The sequence below is a fragment of the Carettochelys insculpta genome, chromosome 1 (genome assembly GCF_033958435.1).
Source record: "Carettochelys insculpta isolate YL-2023 chromosome 1, ASM3395843v1, whole genome shotgun sequence".
Lineage (NCBI taxonomy): Eukaryota > Metazoa > Chordata > Testudines > Carettochelyidae > Carettochelys > Carettochelys insculpta.
This window is the reverse complement of record NC_134137.1, coordinates 230,392,938-230,409,023: the sequence shown is the minus strand read 5'-3', so window position 1 is coordinate 230,409,023 and position 16,086 is coordinate 230,392,938. Positions and strand designations below refer to the sequence as shown.

The 16,086-nt window shown below is 42.6% G+C and overlaps 1 protein-coding gene across 2 annotated transcripts in view; it reads right to left on the bottom strand.

Moving 5' to 3' along the window:
• Nucleotides 1–414: 414 nt before the first annotated feature.
• CASR (calcium sensing receptor) overlaps nucleotides 415–16,086 on the bottom strand; it is a 160,253-nt gene continuing 144,581 nt past the window's right edge. For both annotated transcript variants that reach the window (XM_075001149.1, XM_075001159.1), the window contains exons 6-7: nucleotides 10,069–10,192; nucleotides 415–3,961 (exon numbers count right to left, since the gene is read on the bottom strand). In XM_075001149.1, the coding sequence (XP_074857250.1) occupies nucleotides 2,517–3,961; nucleotides 10,069–10,192 (1,569 nt within the window). In that variant the 3' untranslated portion in view covers nucleotides 415–2,516. The remainder of the gene's footprint in view (nucleotides 3,962–10,068; nucleotides 10,193–16,086) is intronic.

Here is a 16,086-nt window from a genome sequence, read left to right as displayed (position 1 = left end):
GCCTTGAGAGCAAGATTTTCAAATTGGGTGCCTGAGATTGGGCTCCCAATTCGACATTTAAGCACCTCTGTACAGCCTCATTTTTAGAAGCGCTGAATACCTGGTGATTATATTGGCTTCAATGGCAGAGCTTATTTTTAACACATGTACCACAGTGTGTATTTTTAAGTGTTCTCCCTGCTGTTTGTTTTTATCAAATGTCATTTTAATGTGGTAGTCGCTTAATAGATTTGCTCATGTTCTTCTACGTATAATCTGCACTCTGCCAATCACATACACAGCAAAGAAAAGGCAACTTAGTCTCTACCCTGAAAAAATGTGTCTGTGAGTTCAGACTACCCTTGTATTCCCCCCAGTATTCTGCCCCAGCTGACAGAACAGAGAGTAAAAGAAGTCTTTACAAGGCAATATCACCTGCAAGGTTTATTTTCCTGCCCTGGCAAAACAAAACAAAACAAAACAATGACAACCAAATAACAATAGTAACAAAATAATAACGACATGTTTACCAAGGCATTTCCACAGACCTTTGTTTTTCTCTGCTCAAACTAAGTGTAAGGCCAGCCTACGCTCTGCAGTGATAGAGCATTATACAGTATTTTGAGAGAAGATTATACCAGATTCAGACAGGCTGATAACTGTTACAGACAGGGGGCTAAATTAACTTTAAATCAAGACTGGATGTTCTAATGATGCACTCGAGCTATTTTGGGGAAGTTTTGTGAACTGTGTTATGCAGGAGAGCAGACTAGATGATCACAGTGGTCCCTTCTGGCCTTGGAATCTATGTAGCAATGAATCCCTGATGTAACCCTATTGTCTCCAGGGTGCCGTACAGAAGCACCATTTCTCTGATCCATCCACATGCAAAACTTTCACATCAGTGAGTTCATTTCAAACAACCTCAAAGCAGAATGGGCATATCTTATTATAAAAGAAAAAAAAAAGCCTGAAGTATTTGGGGATAGCTCAGTGGTTTGAACAATGGCCTTGTAAACCCAGACTTGTGAGTTTGATCCTTGAGGAGGCCACTTAGGGGTGTGGGGCAAATAGATTAAAAAATCTAGTGGGGTGCTGCTGGGCCCTGTCATGAGGGTAGGGGACTGGACTTGGTGACCTCTAGCGGCGCTGAGATATAGCTTTATGTATGTATAGCTCCCTTGAGAAGACCACTGAAGAGAATGTTTCTCAAAAGTCTCTTCTGTTCCCCTCCTAGCCCCTGAAACAACTTCTTCAGGGAAAGGAGATACATCCTGTACCATGCACCCCTTCAAGCTGGACCAGGATTGAAATGCTTGGCCTGGCTCACCAACCATCTACATTCACCAAAAGCCTATTTGCTCTAAAACATTCAGATGACTATTACCTCTGTGCATGACACAAAGCCCCAACCTTCCAGCAGCCCATGTGCATTTCCCTTATACCCAGCCCATCCATTTGTCTGTGTGTGCCCCTCAAACACTTATCTTTCCTTTAGCAACGCCCAAACATACTGACTTTTTGCAGACATTTCCCCTCTCTGGACTAGTTTTAATATGTGTGTGTATGTGTGTGACAGCGAGAGAGGGAGAGATTAATATGGCCAAACACAACATAGACTGACGCGAATGTTTAGCCATGCATATCGTATGGGACTTTACAACAGAGACGCTTCATTATGCGTATAACTGCTAGGGACACAGTAACTTGCGGACACGTTTCATTGAGCAGCATTCTCCCTCCAGTGGCGAGCAGTCAACCCTCTCTACCAAAAGAGGAAGCCTGGGGGTGACATGTCATCTGGAACAAACCAACATGCCACCTGTTACTTGATCTAATGTACTGATGCCTACAAAGAATATTGTGCAGCATTCACTGCTGTTTACACTGGCAGCCACAGGAAGCAGGGGTCGGAACATCTTACATAAATAGCAGGGAGCACCGCCTGTCATATTAAATACTTTACATGTTCAGACTGTTTGCTATACAAAGCATTCAGAATATTTATGTCTTTGTTGTATTTTTAAAGGACTCCTTCCCCCAGGTCAAACTGCAAGTCCTATTCTAGTAAAGCCGAGTCCTTTGCTTGGTACAATATGGTTAGAGATCGCACAGGTAGGCTACAGAGAGACTATCATACACAGTGGGGAAGAGGGGAATTATACATCAGCGTAAAAGCAGAGTAAAATGAAATTGCTTAAATGCCTACAGCCAGCTGAGCTGCAGTCTGGCGGGCAGGACTGACGATGGCAAGGCAGGCGAAACCCAGCTTGGGAAGATTTTCACTTGTCCTTTCAAGCTGTCCTGATCCTGAATTTTTTTTTAAACAAACACAAGGTCAGTACAAGGTTATGTAGATGTAGCCTTCTGACAGCCTGTCTCCTGTGCGTCCTTTGGAGGTGAGGGTTTCTTTGCCTGTACTAACAATAAGGTGTGGTGGCTACATCCGAGCTGTGTCTTTGGTGCCTTTTCCCCAGAAGAAAGCAGGTGGGCTGGTTCCTCTGGAGAACGGTGGGGGATGTTATCAGTTTTGTTTGTTAAAAATGTATTGTGTTCTCTATGACAGAGCCACCACCACTGCCTATAAAATTCTGGGAATTTGCTGATGGCAGAGGAGGCTCTTCTGGGCTTTGCACCTCTTGCTTGGTTTCTGCCACTCCTGACTCCTGCAAGCTGGACTCTTGGCTTGAAGGTGCCTGGAATCCAGGCTCCACACCTAGGGAGTCACTGTTCTGTAGGGGCAGCAGGGCCCTCTGCCGCATCAGGCTGTCATCGCTGTTCTGGACTTCTAGGGAGTTCCTGCGCTTGGCATTCTTGCCAGTCACAGAGTTCTTCTGGTGCTCCTCAAAGCTAAGTGACAGGGTGACCGTCCCACTTCCAAAGCTGACTTTTTGCTTGCATCCACGTTTCTGCTGCTGGCGCTCTGTGGAGGTATGCAGAGCACAGGGGTCTTCGTGGTTGCTCTTGCTGCTGATGGAAGATGATGGGGTAGAGCCTGTGGAGCCACCCAGACTATTAGACCTCTTGCGCGACACGTTGCTACGTCTCAGTGTGGCCCGGGCTGCTACTTTGAAGGCATGTGCAGCTGTGCTGCAGCGCACTTCCTCAATGGTGTTGCGGGAAGGCTTGAAGAGGATGATGTAGACTTTGTTGAAGAAGATGCAGGCCAGCTGCCCAAAGCTGGCAGCCAGTATGGCAATTACCTCCACGGCTGAGACAAACTTGCCATAGGTACTGGCGTAGGCAGGTATGAAGGAGATCCAGACGATGAAGAAGATCAGCATGCTGAAGGTGATGAACTTGGCCTCATTGAAGTTCTCAGGCAGCTTCCGAGACTTGAAAGCGAAGAAGAAGCAGATGGCAGCCAGGAGGCAGGTGTAACCAATCAGGAAGCCCAGCGCCATCAAGGAGCCCTCATGGCAGGTGAGGAAGATGATCTCATCCTCCAGCTCATGGTTGCGGTAGCTGGAAGGGGGAGCTGTGTAGAGCCAGATCACACAGATGATGATTTGCACAAAGGTGCACAAGAAGACCAGAAGGAACTGCAGGTTGAGGCCCCACCATTTGCGATGGAGGCTTGTGGGGATCTTGGCTTCAAAAACCAGCAGGACACGATTGGTCTTTACCAGGATGCAGGAGATACAGAGGACAAAGCTGATGCCAAAGGCTGGCTGTCGCAAACGGCAAGTCCAATCCTGGGGCTTGCCAATGAAGAACAGAGAGCTAGAGAAGCAGCACAGCAGAGAGAACAGCAGAAGGTAGGACAACTCCCGGTTTGTGGCCTTGACAATGGGTGTATTGCGGAATTTGGTGAAGACCCCCAGAACGAAAGAGGTCAGGAAAATTCCCAGCACGGCAAAGAGAGTTAGAGCTATTCCAAAGGGCTCTGTCCAGGACAGAAACTCTATCTGCTTGGGGATGCAGGATGTGTGGTTTTCATTGGACCAGAAATCCTCAGGGCACTTGGTGCAAGCACTCGCATCTGCAAAATAAATAACACTGAATGAACACGTTTGTTAGATTAGAGAGCCATCCAAAATAAAACGGGCCAAGGTTTAGCCCCTCCACCCTAAATACAAAAGTGCTTCCTATAAGAAACTACAGGTTCCAGCATATAATGGTCTGGCTGCTTAGATCAAGAAGGAACTTTGCATGATGGGATCTATAGCCTCTCAGGAGCCATGGGTCTGCGTTAGTGATGAAGATTAGTTATGAGTCACACTATAAAGTTTTGGGGCTGTGCTCTGACATTTCCGACCAACGCCATGGGGGAATTTCAGATTAAGTGTTATCTGCTAGATAATACACACCATGCTGCTTTGTGCTTCTTCTTGCCTTCACTATCTACATCTCTTTTTACTTTCTACCTCTGAATTTCTATCTTCTCACCTCACATATCTGCCTCCTCCATCATCACAGTGGTATCTGAAGCATTCTGGCTGACTTGATGACAAATGATGAAAAACAAAAGAACATGCTACCTTCTTTAGCTGCACTGTGATCCCACTTCACATCCTATGGAGGTAAATCTTGGGTGCATTTAAACGGTTTGTATGAAGCCATCAGTGCCCTTGATTCCCCAATATCTTAAAGCTCTTATCTGAGAATGGCAAGGAAAGGGAATCCTGACTAGCTGATGTTTTCTTTATGTTGTTCTAGCCACGCACAACACAAGGTTCCACACCTCCTGTCCACCACAAAAGAGCTTCGGAAATGGATCAGCCCAGGCCCGTGCATGTGTGTTTGAGGGGGCGGAGGCACAGCCTAGGCATCGCCACCTCTAGAACCACCCTCACCTCTAAAGTAGACCTTGACCCAGAGACCATGGGGTCTCCCAGCATTGCTACTTGCTGCTGAGGTTGTGTATCTTGGGGCAGGTGCAGCAGATTCCATCACAGTTGATGAAGACAGATGTCACTGCCAACTTCATAGGCATCACGATGACCAAAATCATCCAGATCCTTCTCTGGCCAAAATCTACACCAAACCTGGTAGAAACAATTGATGGGTTGCTCCTGCTGTCAGGACTGGTACCCAAGAAACTGTTTCCTTAAAGGTCATAGCAGAAGGGACCAGGAAGTGACATGCTTTGATATGATCCACTCTCCATTCTTCCCATAATTCTTGGCATTCCTTTGTTGGCGTGAAGGAACGTTAGCTTCTCCTCTGAACAGCTCCAGAAAATTAGCCTCCAACAAATCAACCAGTCTCCTCAGGTGACCTGCAACTGGGGCCTAAGGATCAGATAAGGCCTTCTGAAGTGAGAGCTGGGATGGCAGGGGCTAACTTAGAAAGGAAAAGAACTTCAGCCTCCCCAAGGAACAGCAAGACTACTTGGCAAAGAAAAATGTGGATTCTTTACCCTCCCACAGGAACCTCCCTGGATCAGAAGTGGCGGCCCTATGTGCGCATATCCAGGGAAATCTCACAAACAGAGTCATTGGGCAAGCCACCTCTTCGGCAGAGACACAGGTCCTCTTTGTGCAAGAATAGAATTGGTTCCTGTGCCTCTGCATGGAGTATTGTGTCTTGAATCAGGTGACTATTTGTAACTGCTATTCTCTGACCCTCATCCTGGAATTGCTGGACCTCCTGATGACTCATCTAGGTTTTAGGGGGCCATACAATCTAAAATGCATAAGGCCTAGTGATGAATGGAAGACTGCTTCTTGTTCCTGATAGAGGTGCTTTGAATGCTCAGTAATGCCATTTGGCTTAACCAGCACCTTCACAACATTTCAATAGTTTATACCTGTGTGTTCAGAGGCATCTTGGACTGTACGTGATTATTTGTTCTAATGGCCAACTTCATCTTTGCAACCACCTGCCCTTTGCTGAGACTACTGCCCAATGTGGTTTGTCTCCATGGACTTCCAGACAACATAGCTTCAGGCTCATGGTTTATACCTTAATGTTTCCCTTCTGAAGCCTTATAATGAAAACCTTTTCCATGACTGAACTCCACCACTGGCTCCACCAGTCAAAACTTAGCATCATGATGAGTAAAAAGTGCAAACCATCCTCAGTTCCTGATGGATAAGTGGCTGCCTGGAGGAGCACACCTGGGAACCTGCTTCCCATGTCCACACCACTAACCAAATAGGGAAACTCAACAGGACACATGATGACAAGCCTGAACTGGCATGGCCCTGAAAGGGAGCCGTGTAAGAACCTGTGTGATTAAAACCTGTGGCCACTGGATTCTGGACCACTGAAGCTTCTGCATCAGTACTGGAAGCTTTGGACACGTTTCTGCCAGAGAACCCCATGAAGCTATACACTTCAGGAAGTACCATCCAGCAGGGCCTGAATGCTGGTTCCCTGATGCCCACTGCTTGGCTCATGCTGGTATATAAACCAGAAACCTAGCATAGGGAGCTATTTGGGCAGGAACGCAGAATGCTTCCACTCCACAAATAACTGGTTCTTGGAGCAGCTAGTCTTGTTCAAACCCAGAAGAGGAGAGGCAATTCGTGATTTAGTCTAAAGCAGAGCACAGGATCTGGTCCAAGAGGTGAATATAGTGGATCACTTGGTAATAGTGACCATAATACAATTTGATTTAATATCCCGGTGGTGGGGAAAATACTGCAGCAGCCCAATACTATAGCACTTAATTTCTGAAAGAGGGACTACACAAAAATGAGGAAGTTAGTTAAACAGAAATGAAAAGAATTAAAAGGCACACTGCCAAATGTGAAATCCCTGCAAGCTGCATGGAAACTGTTTAAAGACACTGTAGGAGGTCAACTTAAATGTATGCCTCAAATAAAAAAAACATAGTAAGCAAACCAAAAAGTGCCACCATGGCTAAACCATAAAATAAAGGACGCAGTGAGAGACAAAAACGCATCATTGAAAAAATGGGAGTTAAATCCCAGTGAAGAAAATAGGAAGGAGAATAAACTCTGGTAAATGAAGTGTAAAAATAATTAGGAATATAATAGGAAGGCCAAAAAAGAATTTGAAAAACAGTTTGTCAAAAATTCAACAAGTAATATAAAAAAATTAAGTACATCAGAGACAGGACGCCTTCTAAGCAACCGGTGGTGTCACTGTACAGTATGATCAAGATGCTAAAAGAGAACTCAAGGACAAAAAGGCCATTACAGAAAAACTACATGCATTCTCTTCATTGGTCATCATCACTGAGGATGTGAGGGAGAGTTCCCAGACTTGAGCCATTCTTTTTAGGTGACAAATATGATAAACTATCTTAGATTGAGATGTCATTAGAAACTTTAGAGCAAATTGATAAACTAAACAAAACAAAGCAATGGAAATGTAGCAACTTAAAGACTAACAAAATGATTTATTTGGTGATGGGCTTTTGTGGGACAGACCCTCTTCAAGCTCATCACCAAATAAATCATTTTGTTAGTCTTTAAAATGCTACATTTCTGCTGTTTTGTTTTGTTGGAGTACAGACTAACATGGCTACCTCTCTGTTACTATTCAAACTAAACAGTAATAAGCCACTAGGACCAGATGAATTCAGATGTGAAATTGCAGAATCACCAACTGTAGTTTGCAACCTATTATTTAAATCAGCTTCTCTACCAAATGACTGAACGATAGCCAATGTAAAGCCAGTTTTTAAAAAAGAGCTCCAGATGTGATTCTGGCAATTACAGGCCAGTAAGTCTACCTTCAGTACTGGGCAAACTGATTGAAAATATTGTAAAGAACAGAATTGTTAGACATATACATGAACATGTTTTTTTGGGATAGAAAAAACTTGGTTTTTGTAAAGGAAAACCATGCCTCACCAATCTACTAGAATTCTTTGAGAGGGTCAATAGGCATGTGGACAAGGGGGATGTAGTGGATATAGTGTATTTAGATTTCCAAAGTGCCTTTGACAAGGTTCTTCACCAAAGACATTTAAGCAAAGTAAGTTGTCACAGAATAAGAGGGAAGGTCCTCTTATGGATTAGTAACTTGTTAAAAGATAGGAAACAAAGTGTAGGTATAAATGATCAGTTTTCAGAATGGACAGAGGTAACTAGTGGTGTGCAGCAACAGTCAAAAAAGCAAACAGAATGTTGGGAATTGTTAAGAAAGAGATACATAATAAGACAGAAAATATAAATTAGTATAAATCCATGGTACATCTGTTTCTTAAATACTGTGCTGGATGTTGTGACCTCATCTCAAAAAAGAGATATTGAAATTGGAAAAGGTTCAGAAAAGAGCAACAAAAATGAGGAGAATGGAATGTCTGCCATACGAGGAGAGAGAAGACAGATTTGTCAGCGTGTAAAAGAGATGACTAAGTGGTGGGGGAGGATAACATAGAGTTCTACAGAATCATAACTGGTGTGGAGAAAGTAAATAAGGAAAAGTTATTTTCTCCTTTCCATAACACAAGAACGAGAGGATGGATGTCATCAAATGAAATTAACAGGCAACAGGTTTAAAACAAACAAAAAGAAGTATTTCTTCACACAACAACCTGTGAATTCTTTGTCAGAGGATGTTGTGAAGGTCACAACTTTAATAGAGTTCCAAAAAGAACTAGCTAAGTTCAGGCAGGATAGGGCCATCAGTGGCGATTAGCCAGGATGGTCAGGGATGGTGCAATGAGCCTAACACAGAGAAGATGGGCTGCCCATTGCTCAGTCCTAACACCATCTCTGAGGTGAAGAGAGGCAGCTGTTTAAGTGTGTTTAGCAATATTAAAAAACAGTCAAGCACAGAAAATGAAAAATAGTAACATATCCAACTGAAATAGCAGAAGGAATTTAAAAAGGCAAAACAAAATCATCCAAGTTGGCATTTTACTAGGGTAGCAGGAATAACTCCCTAAATCTTGAGCAAAATACCACAATATTTTTATTTCTGATCTTTACAGAGTTCAGGATCTCTGTTTTCCACCATTCAAAATTTGGCATTATATCCATATTAATCAAAGTTTTTACAGTAGTTGAATCAAGAAACTTATGGTATCCATACCCATATTAAAGAATGGTAATTACTTTCTGATATGTTGAGAATGTTCATACACATGGTAGCACATTTTAAATACTGTTGACAGCTTGTTGAAACTTCAGTAATGGCTGCAGCCCAGCCTGTGATGCATGATGCTGGTGAAGGCCAGGAGATGGCCACAGTTTGGCATGTACCATGATTTTGGCTGCAGAAATCTGCTGATACAATAATTTGGTTTCACTGTCTGGGATATGTCCAGCCCTGAGGCAGCTGTCTGACTGAGGCACAGCAAATTCAAAAAAGTTTGAATTTGCTCTAAAACGGTTATTACATTTGCCCTTCAGAGTGGAATTGTGTGGTTTAATCCAACTCCCATGTCAACTGGAGTTTGATAACACCTGTGGGCACAATTCAGCTGCTTTAGTAATTTTCTGCTAAAACTGTAGTACCTGATTCAATGAAAGGAAATGTTCATCTGTGCAATGCAAACATGGGGCTGTCTGATTACAGTGGTTGCTGCTAGAGAATGGATTTTATTTCCTCATAAAATAGGGAATAAAATCCTGAATATAGAAAAATTAAAAGATGGACACAGACTGGAACTGAGCATTTCACTTACTGCTTGTTGGGGGATGAAAAGTTTTTGCCCAGGGCTTCATGATTGTCCTTTCCCATCTCTCTTTCTTAGGAAACGGAACCATGCAAAAGGGGATAAGACTGACATGGCTCTGAGGGGGTTGAGAGCAGTTATTTTAGCAGGGTAGGAAATAAATGGACCGCGAAAGCTGAACCTCCCTCTGCCCCTTGGAGAAGGTCCCAGGGAAGCCCACCAGCAGTGCTTGAGGCAGTTGGAAGGGAAACGGCTGCATGTGCTGCATTTTTTCTCGGGAAGACCGAGAGGTTCATTCTTCAGGTCTGTGAGTCTGGCAGCATTCACCAGCATAAATTCACTTTAAAAATGAACTAATCATTCTTCATGCCTCTTTCCCATGTGATATTCTCGCTGAGAACTTTCTAAGGAAATGTTCTTTATTTCTTCAGCTCTGCATTATTCTAACATCAGATCAATGGCTAGGAATTAATTGCACTTACACATAGGTGCCACTGGGGGGCATGCACAGTAATCTTTGCAAACCATGCAAGTTTTTTCTGTATTACCTGTTTCATCACTGTATTCCCCGTCAGAACATTTCACGCATTCAAAACAGCAGGTGGGCTCTCCCTCAATGATACCTTTCCTGGTACCAGGCAGACAATCCATGCTGCAGTTAGACACTGGCACCTGCAAGACAAAGAGTAGTCTGGTTACATATGCACATGCCTGATCCAGAAACTTGCAGAGGAAGGGACTCATACACCCTCCCACTGGGGGTGAGAACTTACAAAATGTTCTAAGGTCAGATAGTAAAGTGATGAGCACAGTATGTATAAAATTCTGAAGAGATACCCATCCTGTCTCTTTCAATATTCTCTTCTGTCCTAATCCAAAAAAAGTGCTGCAGCCTTGTCCTAACAGATAAACAAGGCCTGGTTACAACGTTGAAAGATAATGGCAGCTTAGGGACAAGTGGTCATAACTAAAGCTACATTTGAGTCACCGATATTTTTACAGAAGTCACCGACAGGTCACAGGCAGTAAAAAAAATTCACGTCCCATGACTTATGACTTGAACTACATGTCCCTGATTAAATCGTGGGGGTGGGCTGGGATGGACAGGGAGGGCTCGGAGGTGCTACAGGGGTGTGGTGGGTGCTGGGGGATACTTAGGGGGATACTGCCTGTGTTCTAGAGGGAGCAACCCAGGATTCCTGTTGGTGCTGGTGCTGAGGGTTTGGCAGGGTTGGCAGGCTCCCTACGTGGCACTGCACAGCTCCTTGCAAGCAGAAACACGTCCCTTGGCACGTAGGCCTCTGCTCTGCAGCTCCCATGGGCCAGGAACCATGGCCCATGGGAGCTGCAGGGGTAGCATCTGCAGGCAGAGGCGTCACATGGAGCCACCTAGGAGCGCCTCCACCTAGGAGCTCAGGGAGGGATATGTAGATAGTTTTTGGGATCTCCCAAGGTAAGTGCTGCCTGGAGCCCTCACCATCTCTTGTGCCCCTGTCTTGAGCCCCCTCCCGCACCCAAATTCCTGCTGCTGCTGTGTTTGTGTCCTGGTGGCACAAGACTTCCCCAGCAACGGCTGATGCAGCTGATCCAGGGGCTGCCCGAGATGCTCAGGCGGCCCCCAGGACACCCGCATCGTCCACTTCAGAAGTCACAGAGGCCCCAGAAAGTCACATATTCTGTGCCTTCGATGGCATCACTGACAAAATTTCAAACTTAACCATAACCTGATCACATCCATATTGTGCATGCGGAGTAAGTCTAGATCACAAACAAATGGTGCTTTAAGGACCAATTTCACAAAGTTGAAAACAATTATGAGTGAAGCCAGCTGGGATGAATAATTTAATCAGAACAATATGAATTATAATTGGGAATGATTTCAGAACACCTTACTAGGTGCCCTCAAAGCCACAACTGAGAAGGACCATGAAAGTTAAAAAAAACAATCTGCGTTAGAGGGGAAGTGATGGTAGCTGTAAAGAATAAAATACACACAGAGACACCAAATGGAGAAAGGGGAAGCTGATAGTATTAATATAAATCAGAAATTAGGAACTGAAGAAAATTGATAAGGTAAGCCATGGGACACATGGAGACATCTGTAGCCAACAGGGGTAAAGATAATAAAGCATTTTAAAAACATATTAGGAACTAAAAGCATCTTGACAATGTTAGTGGTCCATTAATAAGTGGAAAACGTAGAATTATCAATAATAATATAGAAAATGCAAAAGTATTCAGCAAATATTTCTCTTCTGAATTTGAGGAAAAACAGATGAGGCAGTCGCATCACATAGTGATGACAGCACTTTCACAATTCCACTAACATCTAAGGAGGCTATTAAACAGAAGATACTAAAGACAGACCTTATTACATCAGCAAGTGCAGATAATTTTCATCCATGAGTTTTAAAAGAGCTGGCTGATGATTACATTGGACCATCAATGCTGATTTTCTGTAAGTCTCGGTGTACTGGGAAGTACTAGAAGATTGGAAGAAAGCTACTGCTTTGCCAATTTTTAATAAGGATAAATGCATTGAACTGGGTAATTATAGGCATGTCAGCCTGACATCTATGCAAGGTAAAATATGGGACAAACTGATACGGATTTGATTTATAAAGAATTAAATCCATGCAAATCAAGATGGATTTATGGAAAATAAATCATATCAAATTAACTTGATATCTTTTCTTTATTAGATAAATTTGGTTGACAAAGGTAACAGTGTTGACATAATTTAGTTAGACTTCTGTAAAGCATTTGACTTAGTGCCGCGAAACATTTTAATTGAAAAGTGCAATGACCTCATGTTAACGTGGCACACACTAAATGGATCAATAACTGGTAACCGATAGGTCTCAAAATGTAATAGGAAATGGGGAATTGTCATCAAGTGCATCCATTTCCAGTGAGGTCCTGCAGGGCTTGGTCCTTGGCTCTGCACTATTTATAAATTTTATTGATGACTTGGAAAAAAAGCAAACAATCATCAGTAGGTAGAGCTGACGGGAGAGCATCAGCCACTGACCTGACTGCATGGGCAGAAACTACAGTAAGAAGCTGAAGTTGAACTGGCTGGTAATGAAGAAAATAGATTAAAGATTCGGAGTCGTCAGCATCACTTGGGATACTGGGCACAAGTAAACGATATGTGTTTTAATAAGGCTAAATGTAAACATATACATCTAAGCCTAAAAGAATGTAGGTCATGCTTAGAGGATGGGGGACTATATACTGGGAACCAGTGACTGCAAAAGATGTGGGAGCTGCGGTGGATAACCAGTCGAACATGAGCTCCCAGTTTGAGATACTGTGTCTGAAAGAGCTAGTACTATCCTGGATGCATAAACAGGGGAATCTCAAGTAGAAGTACAGAGGTTATATTATTTGTGGTTTTGGCACTGGTGAGACCACTGGTGGAATGCTGTGTCCTGTTCTGGATGTAGATAAATTAGACATGGGTCAGAGGACAGTCATGAGACTGAATAAAGAATTAGAAAACCTGTGACTGAGCTCTTTGAGTCTCTCTATTTAACTCAGAAAGAGATGGTTAAGGGATGTCTGAATTATAACCTATAAGTGCCCATGTGAGAAGCCAATATTTAATAATGGGCTCTTCAGTCCAGCAGAGAAAGGTGTAACATGCTCCAATGGTTGGACACTGAAATTAGACAAGTTGAGACTGGAAATAAGGTGTAAATTCTTGACAGTGAAAGTAATTAATCACTGAAACAGTTTATCAAGGGTTGAGGTGGAGTCACCATCACTGACAATTTTAAAATCCAGATTGGATTTTTTTTAGAAGATCTGCTCTAGGAATTCTGTGGGGACATTCTATGTCTTGTGCAATACAAGAAATCAGGCTACAGCATCATAAGGGTCTCTTCTGGCCTTAGAAATTTGGAATCTCTCCTCTCAGAGCCCTGATTCTGCTCATACAGGCCAGTTGCTCAGGGGACTGCCAGAGATGCCTGAATTGAGCTGGAACATGGCAATGACATATGGTGACAATATGGGGGTAGGTAAGTTTTATATGCGGTGGCCAAAGTGCAAGGGTAAAAATAAATTTACTGTTGGTGGAGTGTTAGATTGTCTGAAATCTGCTGAGAGAATATGTGTAACTATGACCAGCCTTATCAGTATTCTCCACGTTTGTGTTTGATGTGCTGGATAATGGACAGAAGTAACACTGGAAATGCCTAGTTAGGGTTCTGGTTTTATATTTTATCTGATAAACATAAATTGAACATCCCTGAATAGAAGAAAACAGCATTATTCAATAAACATTGGAAATGGTTACTCAATTCGTGATCACTACATCCCTTTCCCAGAGCAGTTTGCTTCCATATGTAATGTCCATACTCCCTGGCTTGTGTCCAATGGCTTGTCTACACAGAGCAGTAATGCAGATTACTGGGTGTGGTTTTTAAAACGCACTAATGTTTTGTGCATACAACCTTCAGGCACGCAGTAAAAATTCTCTAGTCTGCTCTAACATAGTGCTGTTTGAAACGGTACCATGTGGCTAAATCTACCCTATTGTTTTTGTTTTGGGATACATTTGTATCCGGAAATAAAAACGGTGCAGCCAAACACCACGCTCAAAATAGCAGGACTATTTTGAATGCAGTATTTCATTCCTGGTAACCTTTATTGTATGAGAGTTACTGGGAAATTCGAAATAAGCACTTATTTTAAATTCCAGTGCAGTGTAGCCTGTGCCAAGTTCAAAATAAGATGCCTTGAAATAAGTCACGCAGTGTGCCCACAGCTAACGGTGTAACTTATTTCCAGCTAGGGCTACAATGTACATATGTAGAAAAAGCCTAGAAAAAAAATACAAATTTTGCATACCTATGCAGAATTCAAAAATTGTTTATTAAATCTTGAGAAACAGATGCCCAATTTATGTTACTCTTAATATCAAAATGTCATCAGATGGTAATTAAAGTCAGTTCCTTCTGGCCTCAATTTGAATTAGCAATCTGGAGGTGAAAGGGTCTAGTTTCCATGAAACAAACTGCTGAGCAAACCTCTCCCCTTGACATTGCATGATGATGACTAATCACTAAAACAAAATAAAATGATTTCTTGCACTTACTTTTACCCAATTCTCCTCCTACAATTCTCCCTCTCCCAACACTGAATAAAGTAAAATAAATACATCTAAAATTGTCCTATCCCCAAGAAAAGTTTTAACCCCCAAAAGGGAGAAGGGCTAGATTTGTACATACTTAGATGCCTAAAATTGCAGACAGGCATCTAGGGGGATTTTTTGTTCTTCATATGGGTGAAGGAGTTTACGATCATTTATACAATGTGGAACTTGCTGACTTAGGTGGCTCCCCAGGGTGTGTCTCAGGGCCTAAATGGGGCATGAATGCTACTGAGCAGCAGGGTGCATAAGGAGTTAGGTAGTAACAGAGAGGTAGCTGTGTTAGTCTGCATTCTAACAAAATAAACCAGCAGTCATGTCGCACTTTAAAGACTAACAAAAGAATTTATTAGGTGTGGACCTAACCAGGTTGTTCACAGAATCACGGGAACATTCTCATGTTCCTCAACTAACATATATGCCATCATGTGCCAACAATGCCCAGATGCTTTGTATAATGGACAGACTTCAAACTCCCTTAGACAAAGAATTAATGGTTATAAAAAGGACATAAAACCCCCCTGATTCACAAAGCTGTCAGCCAGCACTTTAATGGAATGGGCCATTCTGTTAATGACCTGAAAGTGTCTGTGTTTTACTGAAAAGGAATTTTAACAGCCATTTGAAAAGAGAGGCTGTTGAACTCTCTTTTATATTCAAATTCAACACATTAACACATGGTTTGAACTAGGATGGCAATTATCTGGCTCATTATAAGGACTCTTTTACATACTTTGCTTTATCTAATTCTTGACTTCCCTCCTCTCCTTCTGCCCCTCTGCTCTCTGATTTGCTCACCTTGATAATAATTTTTCTGATTTGTCAACCTTGATCACTAGTTTTGGCTCCCTGTGACTTCAATATTGAGTCTGTTCTGGTATGGCTACAAACTGGAGAAGTGGGTCTGTCCCACGAAAGCTCATCACCTAATAAATTATTTTTATAGTCTTTAAAGTGTTACTGGACTGCTTTTATTTTCACTAGGTATGGGTCTGCCCCACAAAAGCTCAGCACCTGATAAATCATTTTCTTAGTCTTTGAAGCACCACGTGACTGCTGCTTTGTTTTGTTAGAAGTTAGTCGTGGCAGTCCTTAAGACCCTTTGTGGGTATAGTCCCTCAGCACTGTTAAAAATCCATGAGTAGCGTAGCTGCATCTTTAGGCTCCTGAATCTGAATCAAATCTGAATAAAAGTGCCAAAGACTCCTCAAAGTCTGTAAAGCACTATGCTGTTGCTACCTATTTACATGGAAGCTATATAAAGCCTTAAGACAGACAGATGGCTGGAGAGATCCACAGATCATCTCCAAATCGATGATAAACTGTTATACATAAACAAACCCTTTCATCCTGCAGGGACCTAAAAAAGCAGTACAAACTTAAAACATATAGGGCTTGTCTACACTTG